The sequence below is a fragment of the Chelonoidis abingdonii genome, chromosome 2, assembly GCF_003597395.2.
Source record: "Chelonoidis abingdonii isolate Lonesome George chromosome 2, CheloAbing_2.0, whole genome shotgun sequence".
NCBI classification, from domain to species: Eukaryota; Metazoa; Chordata; order Testudines; family Testudinidae; genus Chelonoidis; species Chelonoidis abingdonii.
Genome location: NC_133770.1, coordinates 234,128,860 through 234,144,870, shown reverse-complemented (window position 1 = coordinate 234,144,870; position 16,011 = coordinate 234,128,860). Strand labels below are relative to the sequence as shown.

Sequence of the window (16,011 nt, the reverse complement as noted above, 5' to 3'; positions counted from 1 at the left end):
TGGATAAGCATTTTGGGATATCTTTTATAATATCCATGTACAGTACATTTGACCTCTGGATAAGTAAAGAGCTTCATCCTCCAATGCTTTTCATTCTAATCCTTGCAGAGACTGAATTCATTGCTTGAATTAAAAATGAGTCTCATTAATGCTAAAGAGCAGTGACCCAGATAGCAAAATGGATAAATTTGTCAACCTTGCAGCTTTAGTGCTTCAGGTTCATATATGACTGTTGCAACAAATCAGTTCATTAGTCAAATTAATCCACCTGTTGATAGAGCCCTAGGTCTGTTTTCTGAATCTTAAAAATTGACATGTCTTGGGCAGTTCTAGGCAAGGTAAAACTGGGCTTAGTACTAGATGTTCAACGCCCTAGAATTTGGGGCAAATATGGATCTAAATCCAAACTTGGCAGCTCAAACTCATCTCCATAAGATGGACAAGAACCCTCTTGAACTTTGAGTCAAGATTCTGACATCTCTGTTTTGTATTATTATATTTCTTAAACTCACTTTTGACAGTTCCAAAGGACAGTTAACAAAAGACCATATCCTTCAGTCCCTATGCAGGAAAAACTCTCAGTAGAGTCAATGGGAGCTGTGCCTGTCCAAGGGGTGAAAAGAGCCTGCATGATTGAGCCCAAAATAAACAGTGTTATGCAAAAGTTGGCTGTATAGTTATTTTGTGTATTCCTTACACCTCATATGTTTGAATTAAATACTCCTAGTTCTCTTAAATATTAAATAACCTGTAGATCAGCAGGGATTCCTTTTAAGGCCAAAGGGAACTTGGACATGATGACATAATGATGGAAAATTATTGCTTTCCAATTTTCCTTTTGTAGATGCAAGATTTACGGAACGCAGAAGGAGCTCAATATAGTTCCCACGCTCAGATGGCAGCCATGAGACCAAGGGTTCAACCTGCAGAAATTAGGCAGCCAGGAATGATGCAGCATGGTCAGCTGACTACCATTAACCAGTCACAGCTCAGTGCTCAGCTTGGTTTGAATATGGGTGGAAACAATGTTCCCCATAACTCTCCATCTCCACCTGGAAGCAAGTCTGCAACTCCCTCACCATCCAGTTCAGTCCATGAAGATGAAGGGGATGATACCTCTAAGGTATGGTTAGGCACTAGAAATAACAAATGGTGGCTGATTTTAAGACTAGCTAAATGAATCAGTCTCTCTAAGTCTTATTTGGCATATAAGTTGCTCTCATCCAAATGAGAAGTGTCAGTGAGGTACATACTGTAGCATGTGGTATTTTTACAACAAGCATAAAGGGGCTAACTGATGTAAATAAAGGATTGGCTTTTACCTTCAACCTATCTTCTAGTCTCCAATCAGCCCTGAAAGCAACAGGAGTGAACAACATCACACTTCTGTGAATGAGGAAACTGGAAGGTCTGCATAGTGAACTAAAGAGTAAAGGAGAATATTTCTTACAGGAATTTAATATAAAAATTGAATTTTCTCTCATGTGTACAAAGTGTGTTTGTTCCAGGTCAAGACTCAAGCTATTGCTAAGGAAGCATGGGATTGTGTGTACAGTTTGCTAGTGTTTGGTACTTGGCCGCAGGATGAGTAAATAGAAGACTACAGCAACCAGAACAGAAGAATAGGAAAATATCTTTTAACACTGTTCCATTAAAATTCACTTCTTGGAAAGGTTACATAGAGGTCATGCTTTTACATTGTATGTAGCACTGGTGCTTCATGATGATACATTTAACACCCATTAGTGTCATTACAAACGTAATAAAACATAATAATATAATCATTTGGATAGCATTTTTGTGCAAAAATGTCAAAGTGCTTTGCAAAAGTGGGTAAGTATTATCTCCATTTTGCAGACAGGAAAACTGAGGCACAAAAAGATTGTGACTTGCCACAAGATCACATAAGAGCTAGGAGTAGAGTTCGGTTAAGAACTGAGGTCTTTTGACTCCCAGCTCTGTGTTCTAATCTCTAAAGAATGTTAGCGGGCCTGTTATGTGGTAGCAGTAATAGTTGTGAGCATTGCCAGTTCTTATGGGAAAAAAAGTTGGGATTCATTACAAAGATGTAGGAGGAAGGTCAAACAGGCAAAGTGAGTCACTGAGGAATATAATTCAGTCAAGAGTTGTACGTCTGATTTGTTTTCGAGTTATATTTGTTTTTCATGCCTCAAGCTCTAAAATAATCCTGTAATTGGCAAAATATATTTCACTGTGTTCTGAATAAATTCTGATTACAATTATTATTTCAGAACTTTCCCTTAGATCTTGAATGTGTTGTACTTTTTAATGTTGTGAGGAACCGCTCCCACACTTGTGAAAACTTATATAAACATAAACATGCACAGCCTTCACATTGTAAAATAAGGTATTTGCAGCATCTGTTAATTTTCAAATATTTTTGCATATTGAGCCTGTGAGATCCTGAGACCCTCAGCTTCCCTAGAAGATAATATGTAGGACTTCAATTCTGTAATGAAGTCAACCATCTTTTATTCCAGTTCTTTTTCCAGTTGAATCTTTCAATAAAATAATGGCATATTTGTGATACATTTTTTCATAACAACATATTATCATAGAATATCAGGGTTGGAAGGGACCTCAGGAGGTCTTCTAGTCTAATCCCCTGCTCAAAGCAGGACCAATCCCCAAGTAAATCATCCTATCCAGGGCTTTGTCAAGCTTGACCTTAAAACCTCTAAGGAAGGAGATTCCACCACCTCCCTAGGTAACCCATTCCAGTGCTTCACCACCCTCCTAGTGAAAAAGTTTTTCCTAATATCCAATCTAAACCTCTCCCACTGCAACTCAAGACCATTACTCCTTGTTCTGTCATCTGGTACCACTGAGAACAATCTGGATCCATCCTCTTTGGAACCCCTTTCAGGTAGTTGAAATCCCCCTTCATTCTTCTCTTCTGCAGACTAAACAATCCCAGTTCCCTCAGCCTCTCCTCATAAGTCATGTGCTCCAGCCCCCTAATCATTTTTGTTGCCCTCTGCTGGACTCTTTCCAATTTTTCCACATCCTTCTTGTAGTGTGGGGCCCAAAACTGGCGTATCCAGAATGAAGGCTCACAATTTCGAATATAGGGAATGACTCATCCTCGATCTGCTGGCATATGCCCTACTTTATACCGCCAAAATGCCGTTAGCCTTCTTGCACAAGGCAACTGCTGCATCATATCCCACTTCTCTCCACTGTAACCTCCTAGGTCTTTTCTGAGAATCGCTTGCCAGCCATTCAGTCCCTAGTCTCAGATGCACTAGATTCTTTCGCCTAAGGCAGGACTCTGCATTTGTCCTTGCCTGAACCTCATCAGATTTCCTTAGCCCAGTCCTCTAATTTGTCTAGCTCCTCTGTATCTATCAACTACCCTTCCACATATCTTTAACCAATCTCTCCAGTTTTAGTGTATTCTGCCAAACTTGCTGAGAGTGCAGCATACATCCCCAGATTCTAATAAGATATCGAACAAACGCCCAGACCACCTCTAGGCACTCGCTTGATACTGGCTGCCAATAGACATGAGCCATTGAACGACTTACCTGTTGAGTCCAACGATCTGCCAACTTTCCGTCACCTTAGTCCGTTATCCAGACAATACTTTTTAACTGCTGGCACAGATACTGTGGAGACCCTCAAAAGCTTTGCTACGTCAGGAATAACAATCCAGCTGCTTTCCCCTCAATCCAACAAAGCCAGTTATCTCAATCATAGCAGCAATTAGGTTAGTCAGGGCATGACTTTGCCCCTTGGTGGAATCAGTGCTGACAGTTTCCTGATCACTCTCTCCTGTAAGCTGCTTCAGAATGTTCTTAGACTTGCTCCGTGATTTCAGGACTGGAGGTGAGGCTGACTGGTCTGTAGTTCCCCGGATCCTCCTCCTTCCCTTTTTTAAAGATGGGCACCACATTAGCCTTTTTCCCAGTCTTCCAGGACCTCCATGGATCACCATGAGTTTTCAAAGATAATGCCCAAGAGCTCTGCAATCACATCCACCAACTCCTTTAGCACACTCAGACGCAGTGCATCCGGACCCATGGACTTGTGCTCATCCAGCTTTTCTAAATAGTCGTGAACCACGTCTTTCTCCACAAAGGGCTGGTCACCTCCTCCCCATGCTGTACTGCCCAGTGCAGTAGTCTAGGAGCTAAACTTGTTTGTGAAGATAGAGGCAAAAAAAAGCATTGAGTACCTTAGCTTTTTCCACATCCTCTGTCACTGGGTTGCCTCCTTATCATAAACCAAGGATTCTGATTTCACTAAATCAGGTATTTCAAATTAAAACAAATATTTTCAACAGTGAAGGAACTATTGAGTATTACAGACAAAGAAATAGGGTCTTTTTCCTACTGAAGTCTATTTCTGTATTCTGGATTTGTGTATTAAACAAGTAATGCTAATATGGAAGCTCCCTTTAAAATTCTCCCATCCTTAGCGCTTAATCATCAGGAAAAGAAAGCATGATATACCAGAATTAAATTACTAAGTACACAGAAATTGATATGTTGCTGTTACTTTAGCATTCTTCCAAAGTTATAATAGTTAGTAAAAAAAAAAAAAATTGGAAGGGATATAAAACCACATGATTCACTGTTTAAACTGATCTCTGTTTGGGATTAAAATGAGATCTTCAGGGGAGTCAGATTATCCCACATCTGTCTACTGTAGGTTTACTTGCACCTTCCTCTGAAGGGTCTGGTGCTCGCCACTGCTGGAGACAGGATACTGGCCTAAATGCCTAATACAATATAATAATTCAAGTGTTCCTATATAAAAACAGAGAGATTCTGATTAATCAACATCATAACTAATGTATGAATATAATTTACATAAAAACTTTTGGAAAACCAAGGTGAGTGGGGTAATATCTTTTATTAAACCAGCTTCTGTTGGTGAAAGAGACAAGACCTCTTCTTCAGGTCTGTGTAGCTCGAAAGCTTGTCTTTCTCACCAACAGAAGTTGGTCCAGTAAAAGATATTACCTCACCCACCTTGTCTCTCTCATAGCCTGCTACAGCAACACTGCAAATAAAAACTAATGGGTATAGCTCCCAGTTACAGCTGTGTCCCTGGAAACTGCCAACTAGCTGGGACAGATTCTTGGCCTTTAGCAACTTTGTGTGGGCCAGACTGGTACAAAGTGATCTTAAAGCTGCCCTAAAGAGGCAATAAGGGTTCCCATTTCTCAAACCAGCTCCTCTTTCATCTTTGTCCCTTTGAAAGAAATTTCACTGGGGCTGGATGGGGACAGGAGGGCTTCACACGATGCGCTCTGCTAGTCTTTGACCAGTGGGAGATCCAATAGGTCATATTTGCACATAATTTTGTGTGATAAACTCTGGGATTTTTGCCTATATTTTATAAACTGTTATATCAATGTACGATACCATACAAAGGGTCAACTCCTGAGTTCTTTACTCAGTCCTTACTCAGGCAGTCATGCACTGCTGTCATGAGGTAATTGCCAAATTTTGCTACAAATAGAGATTTTGAGACACAAGTTGATGAAGTCAGTGAGACTTTCCTATGAGGACTGAGTGATAATGGAGCGAGTACCACGTTATCTGGAATAAGCATAATAATTGTCCTCATCTTTTTTTATTCTTTCAGTTTAATGAGCAAGTCCCAACATCTTTCAATTCATCTACCAGTATTAGTCAAAATAAGTCCTAGGCTGCCATAAACCTGTGTAGCGCCACTAAAGTCAATGCCAACTACGCTGGGCCTGTTACACCAGCTGAGCACCTACCCTATGGTTTTGAAAGAATTGCTGCACCTCTTGTGAAAGATTTGGTAGTAAAATAGATACTTTTTTGTCATACTTTCTAACAACTATACCCAATTCTGTCTGAGAAAAAAACCTCTCTAAATGATTTGAGAGAGTGAACTGACTTCATTTGTAGGCAATGTATGTATACAGACTGGCAAAATGAATAAACTAATATATGCCTTTGCATTAGACATGTAATCCTACTCCACTGAAGTCAGTGACAAAATTCCCATTGTTTTCAGTGAGTGCAGGAACTGGCTATATTAGCTTAATAAACCTATCACCAGTGCTGGAAATAAACAAAGAGGAAAAGGAAATAAACTATATAACTGTTAGTATACAGAACCTCCAGTAGGAAAGGAACTTCATATTAAATACATTCTTTAGTCAACAGCATAAAATTACGCTAAAAACTATCCATGCTATGGAACCATCACCATATATATAAATGATTACAACAACTGCCGGGTATTTCCAGACATGCACACACCTGGTAGGAGTGGCCATTTCATAAAGAAGGGAAAAGCAGCAGCACCATTAAAGAGGGCATTATCAAGGACTTACTGGTAGTTGCTCTAGATACTGTTGCTTTAAGAGTAAGACATCCCAGGGTGCCTGTCAGTAAGACCCAGGGAGCAGGATAACAGTAATGTGATTTTGAGGTTGAAAGTGAATGATCTGAAAGTAGCTTAGAACAGTGGAATTGGGAACTAAAATCTCTGGCCAAGGAACTCATTTGTGTAGGAAGCGCAGATCCTAAAACTGGCTGTGCTGAATTCTTCTAAATTCAGTATTCAAGTCTGTGGTTAAATGAATAAAAAGGAGACCTTAAAAAATCAGTGTTTGTATGTAACTATAAAACCATTTGCAACAAAGTGCCCATTTGCAACAAACTGCCCATTTTATTCTGACCACTTCAAAATTCAAATACTGCATTTGCGCAATTCTTGCCATAATTCATAGTGTTGGATCATTAAACATGTATTCTGTTATTGCTAAGCATAATTGTGAGATGCTAGAAGCATTATAGGCTTGCAAATATGTATTTCTCAGTAGATGGATGACTGTTTTTTTTCCATGCTCATTTGAATTTCGCTTATGAGAGAATTTCAAATAGTGTACTTCAGAGAAAAGAGACCGAGAGGACTGCAAGTAGCAAAAATTAACTAACAGAAACATGATTACTAGGGAACTGCTGCCACATATTCTCTTTATGTGGTAGACGTTTTACAATATTTATTTTATATGGTCAGAGTTATAAGTAGAATTCTATGTTGTTTGTTCAGCCTATTATGCAGATGGTGCTTGATTAAAATCTATTTTAAACTACAGCAATTACTGCAAGATAGTATGCGTAAAACAGCTCTCCTAGCTCCGCTAAAGAATTTGGTACTATTGCAGTTTATTTTAAATATATTTATAGACATTTTCAAACTTCTCACGGGACATTAAGATATCAACAATGTGCCTTACTAGATAGTCTTAAATCCTACACTAGGTAGTCTTGTGATCTATCATTTGTGCAACGTGGTTACTACCGACTTTTTTGAAGTGAAAGATTATTGCTTTCTTGTGATAAATAAGTTAAATACATCACTATAATTAAGCAATAAGGCATGACAGGAGGTGGATTACCATGAGCTAACTACACCTCTAGGGATTTTGAGGCACGAGTCTATGGCTAAAAGAATATATATGTTTTTTATTTTATTTCCCATCTGTCTCTGCTTTGACGGTTAGCAGTGGAGTCTATAAGCTGATAGACTGATGGGAGCATAAGGTACGCCATCATCTCAGCCATTTCCAAGGTTATTAGTACTGGAATTCTCTTTCTTTACTTATTTTTTTATAAAACAAACAGAATTTCCCCAGGGAGTACTCCCTTTTTAGCAGTGGGATATTTGAAGCCATTGGATTATTTGGGTTGGAGAATAAAATGTCCAAGCGATTTACAAGAAGACTTTTTTTTCTCTTACCTTTTATGCATATTATGATTATTTATCACATAGTTAAATGGTAGTTTGGACATCCTGCTATCTTAAATATCTACAAGCTTGTAAATCCCTTTGGTCAATACAAAAGCATAAAAAGAAACCTTTTAAAATAGCAATAGTAGGAACTTTAAGTATGAGTCTGAAGTTGTCAAGCCTCCTTGCTCCTGGGATTTGTGAACTGTTACTTAGAGGTGTTTGGAAAATTTGGATTAGGATGGTCAAATTAACTAGGGAGCACTTTGCGTGTGCACATAACACACCTTCATATAGTATTGATCTTGTAGTTTCTTCTACAGTATAGAGTGAAATAGTGATCTGTAAGTTTGAAACAAGCAGCTTGTGTTTTATAACTTCTTCGTTCTTCTCTCTAGTGCTGCTGGTATACTCCACAACCATTAACTGCATATTTGATTGCCTAACCAGGTGCCTAGGAACCAACCAATTTCCTTTTTAAGTTACATTCATCACATTGCTGTTCTGATTAAAAAGCCACAACAGGCCAAATACTGCTCACTTTACTCACTTGAGTAGTCCCATTGAACACAGTGTGACACACAGGAAGAGGGAGAAGGGTCTGGCCCAGAGTGAGCATATACAGCCATATGCAGCCACCGTCATTATGGATCTGTATTTATTTTTGGAACACCTGGAATCTAGCGTGGCACCTGATCACAGTTTATTAAAAAATGATAGAAATCATCTCTATTTGATTGTAACCCTCTCCTCCTGAGTCTTTTCAAACGAAAAACTCTTTGGGACAGATACAGTTAGCCAGATTCTCCAGTCCGCTGAGGCCACTTTGTGCCATGTAGTTTGAGTCGCTTAGAAAATCAGGCCTGTGTCTTTACATATTTTTGCACAGCATCTGGCAAAATGGGGTCCTGAATCCTGTTGGAAGCCCTGCAGCAATATAAATATTTAATGGTTAAAGGACAGTTGGGTTTTCACAAATTTGCACATCTTCAGGCTGCAGTGAAATCCACAAGAGGGATCCAGGGCATGGGGATTTTTTAAGTGTGTGCATACACACACAAACACAAACTCTTCTTTTCATCCAGTGCATGCGTGAGACTCATTTGCTCCTTTATTCGGAACCCAAGGGACTGATCCTGCACCAGCAGAGTTAATGAGAGTTTTCCCATTGACTCCAATAAGACCAGAATGAAGCCCTTCAATAGGTCAAAAAATATTCCAACCTAAACTGCTGAAATTCTGTTGCTCTTGATTTTGATTAAGAATAATACCAGGGAATTAACATTTTTTTTAATCTCAATTCACTTGATTCCCAATCCAGTTCCCAGTGAAGTCACTAGAAACAATCCCACTAACTTCAGTGGGAATTGAACTGAACCATAGGTTAAAATAGTCTTCTAAGGGAAAGAAAAATATAAGGTGGAAATTATATTGTTCTTGCTCTACTTAAATGGTTCTTATGATTAAACTAGTGCTCAATGTATAATGAAATCTATAATGGTTTTACTCATTACAGGTCTCCAACAACCATTAGCTGTAAGACTCCAAAAAGATAAAAAGATGACAAGCTAATCTATTAATGAGATGATAATTTTATAAAAACAAAATGTATGAATCATTTTAGGAAAAACGTTATATAACCTAGAACATTTATAATGCCTTTTACAGATGAAACCCTGAGAAATGTTGTCAACATTTGGATTATCAAAAGACTGTAGCTAAAAGTGCACTTTCCCCGGCAAAATGCATAATGTATATTGTAGATGCCTTGATAAATAGAGCTTTTTGGTCTGATTCACAATTTAATGAGTTTCTGTCCTTTTGTGAACTTTTATTACAGATCAATGGAGGAGAGAAACGACCTGCTTCTGATATGGGAAAGAAACCCAAAACTCCCAAAAAGAAGAAGAAGAAGGACCCTAATGAGCCACAGAAGCCTGTGTCTGCCTATGCATTATTCTTCCGAGACACTCAAGCAGCCATCAAGGGCCAAAACCCAAATGCTACATTTGGTGAAGTCTCTAAAATTGTAGCTTCAATGTGGGATGGCTTGGGAGAGGAACAAAAACAGGTACAATGTGATATAAATTGTAGTGATCAAGTACATGCTGTCTAACCACTCTGAGCAACTCCTTTTGTTCATTCTGACTACACCTGAAAATGTGTCATATCAGTACTTAAGTTCAGGAGACTATCACCTCATTTCATTTATCAGTTTATTAGGCCACTAGAAAGAGTATTTTAGTTCTTCTGCCTGCGAATTTATATAATTACTTTTAGGATTTTGTGTGCCAAAGTTAGAGGGCTTGAGACTCAGTTACAATGAGGCCCCTTTACACTGGCAGAGTGATGTTTAAAAACCAGCTATCCTCCCCTTCAGCAGTTACTCTTTATCTCTTTACCGTTTTCGAACTTATCAGAAAGCTTAACGTCCATCTATCCCTAGCCACTCCTTGAAGACCACCAAAGAGCTGATACCAATATGTTATTCAAACCCTTCCTCAACAGCTTTTCAGACGATGTGGGGGTATATGCTCAGCTCTTTCCTCCTCTTTTTGTATACAGGCTGTCATTAAATATTGTACGAAGTGAAAGACTAAGTGGGATGTTCTGCATCTCATCTAGGTGATGAGATGTTATGAGAGCTATGCAGAGTGACAGGGAATAAGAACCACAAGGCTCAGGCCCTAACTATTTGATAGTCCTTTGTTAACTGACCATTCTGTGGCAAATGCATTTTCACACTGATATTTTTAAGGTATTGTTTCTATTTTCAAAAGAGACTATAGGTCAATCTGGGAAAAGTTTGATTCCTTATCTTTTTACTTTATGGATCCTATTTGTGCTATATCAAGGGGCTTTGTTCAGCCCTCTCCTGAAAAAAGAACTGGTGTGATTGTAAGAGACAATCAGGTGGAATGTAAAGCAGTGTGAACAGCTCCCCTTGGTGTCCATGTTAAAGTAATAATTTCCTCCACATTCTCAGCTCTGCACTTCTCTTTTCCCTCCTTCCAGATCCATTGTTGTCTTTCTCAATTAAGTTATGTATAGCCTTGGCTGATGGTAATAGTGTTCCCAGTAAGGCCTTGTTTCCTCTGCATGTCTACCTTAGAAATATAAGATTAAATGTTTTACTTAATCCATAAAACATGGCAGAATGTATAGTGTTGCGTAACAAAGATACACCTAGGTACATTATTAAGCACATGGAGAAAGCCCAGTGCTTGCAGTGAATTAGGTGTGGGGAATCATGACTACACAAGAACAGAACACAAGAACAGCTATAACAATGTCCTTACATTTTGCAAACATATTAAAATGTGTGTTTATTTTTTTTACAATGTAATTTTTTCACTGAAGAGAAAGGTAAAGGGTGGAAACCAGCTGTAGAAAATAATATAGGGTTCTACTCCCCTAAGCTATTGTTGTTAACTATTTTTTATTATTTGTATTGCAGTAGTGCTCAAAGACCCCAAGCAGGATAGAGGCTCTGTTGCGCTAGGTGCTGGGCAGACGTATATGAAGATACATTCCTTGCCCTGAAAAGTTGACAATCTAAATAGATCAGAAAGACAAAAGTTGAGGGGGAAAGCAAAGGCCTTCGTCCTATAAGGAGCTCTGCAAGGATGGACCCACATCTGCACAGAACCCCACTGAAATCATTGGGACCTTGTCAGAGTTTCAGGGGTCCTTCTGTGTGGAGCTCATCACAGGAGCCAGACCCAATGGTCAGAGTGATGGTTGGCAAACATCATATTAGGTTTAATGCTCTGTTGTTGTTGTTTGGTTTTAATGTGGTAGGGGGAGGACGTGAGCTGACAGGAAGCCAGAAGTGGGAAATGTAAGGAACAGTGGGGATCGAGGAACAATGAAGTGTGACATGGAGATCAGGGACAATGGAGAGTGAGGCTGGCTGCAGAGGGACTGTGAAGGAGAGGAGAGTGGACAGGCCGGAGTAAACAGCCAACCAGCAGGGAGGCAGAAAGCACAGCGTCTGTTTATGTATACAGTGTTCATATGATTTAAGTGGAAAACACTGTGTGGAAGCTGTCCTTTTCAGCATCTCCAGACATTATACCAATTGACAGAAACAAAGAACTGTAAAGGCTTCCTGAGCAGAACGTTCCAGAGGTTTCTCATTTTCCATGCTAATTCTGTGCTAATTTGACTAGCATCTTGATACAAACCAATTATTATTAAAAAAAGTGTCACTAAAAATTCTTTTTATAAGTCCTGACTTCTGGACTTCAGAGAATTGGTTGTCTACCTTCACTAACCCCCCACAAAAAGTCAGCTGGAAGATTGCATGGAGAGGCACTTAGGTCCCATTAAAATCAGTGAGAGTTTTACTGCTGACTTTTATGGATCAGAATTTGGCCCTTGATGACTGACCAAAAAAAAAAAATGTTCTACCTAGAAACTGTTACTAAATAAGGTGTGGCTTTCAGAAAGTTCAGCTGGAGGAAAGGTAACTTTTGTGAATCAGAGGATCATAGAGGTCAGGTACATTAAAGTGTGTGGGGTTCTATCTTCTGCCTTCCTCTAATGTGCCCAGCCACTGTCTGAGGGAGGATCCTAGATTAGATGGACTTGATTGTTTCAGTACAGCAGTTCCTCTATAATAGTTGAATGTTGCATCTCAGGTCCATGAGAGTGATTACTTGCTCTGGGCTCCGAAACATGGACTGTATTCAGAATAAATTTCAGTAGCAAATGGTTTTGACTGTATTTTTCTGAGTGCAGATACCTACAGGCTGGCATTGCAGGTGATGCAGAGCCACAGCAGGAAGGGTTGTCTCTCAGAACCCTCCCCAGCATGCAGAAAAGTAGCCTTGGGCCTTGGTGTGCTCAGCCAGGGCCGAGTGGGTGAGCGGCCAGGACTAATCCTTATTCCATTTGAGGTGACTTGTGTCACAGCGTGTGTGTGTTGGGGGGGCAGTATCAGAGAACAATGGAATTGCAATTATTGTAGATCCTTACATGGGTTGTACAAGAGAAGTAAGGCTCCTTGCTTACACCTTCTCCCCCTTCATTGCGTGCCAGTAATAGTGCACCCTTAATGTTTTTATGCCCTTTCAGAGATTTGCCCACATGACATGCAATGATGCAAATTCGGAGTTCTTGCTAGTGATGTTCACACACTGAAACCCCAAATCCAAACACACACACCCCTCAGAAACTTTCCAAAAGCTTATCTCTGGATCTTGGGCCCATCTCTATATTAATCGAAACTAGAATCCTGGATCCAGATTCCCCTGAAGTTCGTGATAATTTGGATTCATATCTGAACTTCACAATAGTCCCTGTCTCTAGTTCCAATTAATGTTACTGTTCTTTAATAAAAACAGAGGTAAAAAAACACTTAGCCACTCATCTGTCTTTCTTCTAGCATATTTTATAATTACCTTTAATTTTCAAGTCTGAATCATATTGGCCATTAGGTATATCATTGTATTCTTCCTTCCAGAACTCACTTTACAGTTTTCTTCCCCCAGCAGAGTAGAAAAACTCAGTTACTATGTGATAGTCCAGGACCATACAATGGAGATAAACAAAAACAAATTGAAAATGCACATTCATGAGGAAACAAGATTTGCTCTTCATCTGTTGGTTTTGTGTCTAGTATAAAAAATAGTCCCCATGTTTGTCAGAGACCTAAAAGAAATACAATTTTCATTAAAAAAAACAAAACTGGAATTTCCAAATTTAATTTCAGGGTTCCTGCTCACAGCTGAAAGCAATAATTGAATAATTCCTGTATTGGAAAAAAAATTAGTAGAACAGAATTTGTTTTTCTTGTCTGTATTGTCTTCAAGCTAAATTGCTGAACCTTGGAAAACCATTAGAGTTTTAAATGGCAGAATTACGTGCTACAGAATTCAAACAGAAAAAAGTAATGCAACCAAATATATATGCAAGGTATTACAATACGTTGTGTTACCGTATGTTTGCTCCTCTGTCTTTGACTCACTTTGTGTATTTATTACTATCATTTATTATGTCTTGCAGTAATACCTAAAAGCACCACTCAGGATCAGGCCCCATATTCTTTAGTGTGGTATAAACAGGATAAAAGACAGCCCCGATCCAAAAGAACTTTCAATCCTATTTGCTAAGTCCATTGTGTTCATAATCGAAATTAATTCTACATTGTACTGAGGGTCTGATGCTGCAAAGTGCTGATCAATTTCTAGGAAAAAATGCTCAGCAGTTTCAACAGTATTTTGTAGACCCTGGCTCCTCGTATTCATCTTGGAGATTATCGAAATGCATATTTATTGAAATTTACCACTTATATTTGCTAAAGAAAGTCGCAAGAGCAGCATTATTAATGACCACTAAACCACATGGTATAGGTTATCTTTAGAAGCTAGAAAAAAGTGCCATTACACCTGCAACAGGCTTAGATTTAACACCAGGGCAAGGGCGGCTCCAGGCACCAGCGCAGCAAGCACATGCCTGGGGCGGCATGCCACGGGGGGCAGTGTGCCGGTTGTCGTGAGGGCGGTAGTCAGGCTGCCTCCAGCAGCATGCCTTCAGGAGGTCTGCCGATCCCGCGGTTTCGGCGGTAATTTGGCGGCAGGTACGCCGAAGGCGCGGGACCGGCAGACCTCCGGCAGGCATCCTGCCGAATCCGCGTTACCAGTGGACCTCCCACAGGCATGCCGTTGAAAGCCACCTGACTGCCGTGCTTGGAGTGGAAAAATACATAGAGCTGCCCCTGCACCAGGGCCAGGTTCCCCCATTTTGACATACATGGGTGCAGAAGTCCACCCAGGCAGATCACAGTGCTGAATTAGGGCCACTGATTGCCATGTATCAAAATTGCTCAAAACTAGAACTGGTAAAAGAAGAGTAATTTTTTCACAGATGGTTTCATGAAAAATATGGTGTTTGTTTAGTTGTTTCTGTTGTTACTGGTTTTTGGTTGACATTTTTCAACTATCTATAGAGCTAGTTAAAGGATGAGATAACTGTATCCCCTTTTTTTCATCCAAAAATCAACATTTACAAAATCTCTGTTCAACACCTATTGTTCCTGTAGTACTCCACAGCTGTTAACAGCTGTCTATCAAATTCTGTAGAATTACTTGAGCAAATCTCCCATTGATCCATTAAGGTCAATGAGTATAACTATAAACTTGGACTAACAACCAACAGTATTGGTGATAACCCAGCAGGACTTTGCAAAGTACAACCATTAGGAAAACATAGGACTACTTCGTGCCATTTGTTTTTTAAGCAGACCTTCCCATTGAAATCAACTAGGTTGATTACAAGAAGCTTCCCCAAAATGCTAGCTCTTCTGCATATTAAGGGCCTACTTCTCCAGTCTCAGGATCCAATAACTGTCACAAAATCAGTGGGCTCTGGTAGGGAAATTGGGTTCTTAAAAAAACAAAGGATTAACATACTATATGGACTTTGGCTTCCATGAAGATACTATAGAAAGAATCTCAAAAAGAAATTAAAATAAAGAAGTGTGGAATTCTCATAAGAATACTTACTTTATTTATGAATTAGGCTTTCAATTCGGTAATCATAAAGCTTTGGGATTTTATGCTTTGGAAGTTGATGCTTATTCAGGAACTTAAATAGAATTATTACCGTTTCCTGAGTTGGAATTCTTTTCTATTGTTTTAAATATAAATTAATCAGTAAGCAAAGCATAACACACAATAAGTTGTAAAAAGATAACGAGGTGGAGAAAATAAGGTTTAAAATGTACTGATGGGATTTTTTGGTTAATTATTTTTCCACTACTGAGAAAGAAAAGTACCAGCTCAGCTATATCACGTCTTTTAAAATATGTACATATTAAATCTTCTGTATACTGTGACTTGATACAGCCTCTATTGAAATCTATAAGAGTCTTTCTGTTGACTTGAATGGCAGTTGGATCAAGTAAATCATGATGCAGATCATAGTTCCATTAGCTGTAAAAAAGGGATATGTTCCTATGGTTTGCACACCATGGAATGAATGGTGATGTCAGAGCTTGATACAAATCCTGCTTGAGAACTCAACCAGGCCAAATCTAGTTGTTGGGATACCATACCAGATTAAACCACTAAAAGGGTTTGTGGGCAGATCTACAAAAGTTTTTCAAACTACAAAAAGTCAGAGGAAGTGCGATCTGAGGAAATATGGAAGAAATCAGGGAAAAGCAGAAATACTATGAAACAGATGATGCCATTACTTTTTGAGCTGAAATCAGTGGGGAGCACATTATGGCCATGATACCCAAGAAAGACAATGTAACTGAGT

General features: G+C 39.2%; 1 protein-coding gene across 2 annotated transcripts in view; it reads left to right on the top strand.

Annotated features, from left to right (window-relative positions):
• Positions 1 to 16,011, top strand: part of TOX (thymocyte selection associated high mobility group box) — a 274,588-nt gene that overhangs the window by 210,256 nt on the left and 48,321 nt on the right. Inside the window, exons 4-5 of one of the 2 annotated variants that reach the window (XM_075063025.1) lie at positions 845 to 1,123; positions 9,584 to 9,814. In XM_075063025.1, coding sequence (XP_074919126.1) covers positions 845 to 1,123; positions 9,584 to 9,814 — 510 coding nt within the window. The remainder of the gene's footprint in view (positions 1 to 844; positions 1,124 to 9,583; positions 9,815 to 16,011) is intronic. The other variant, XM_075063026.1, reaches the window with a different exon arrangement.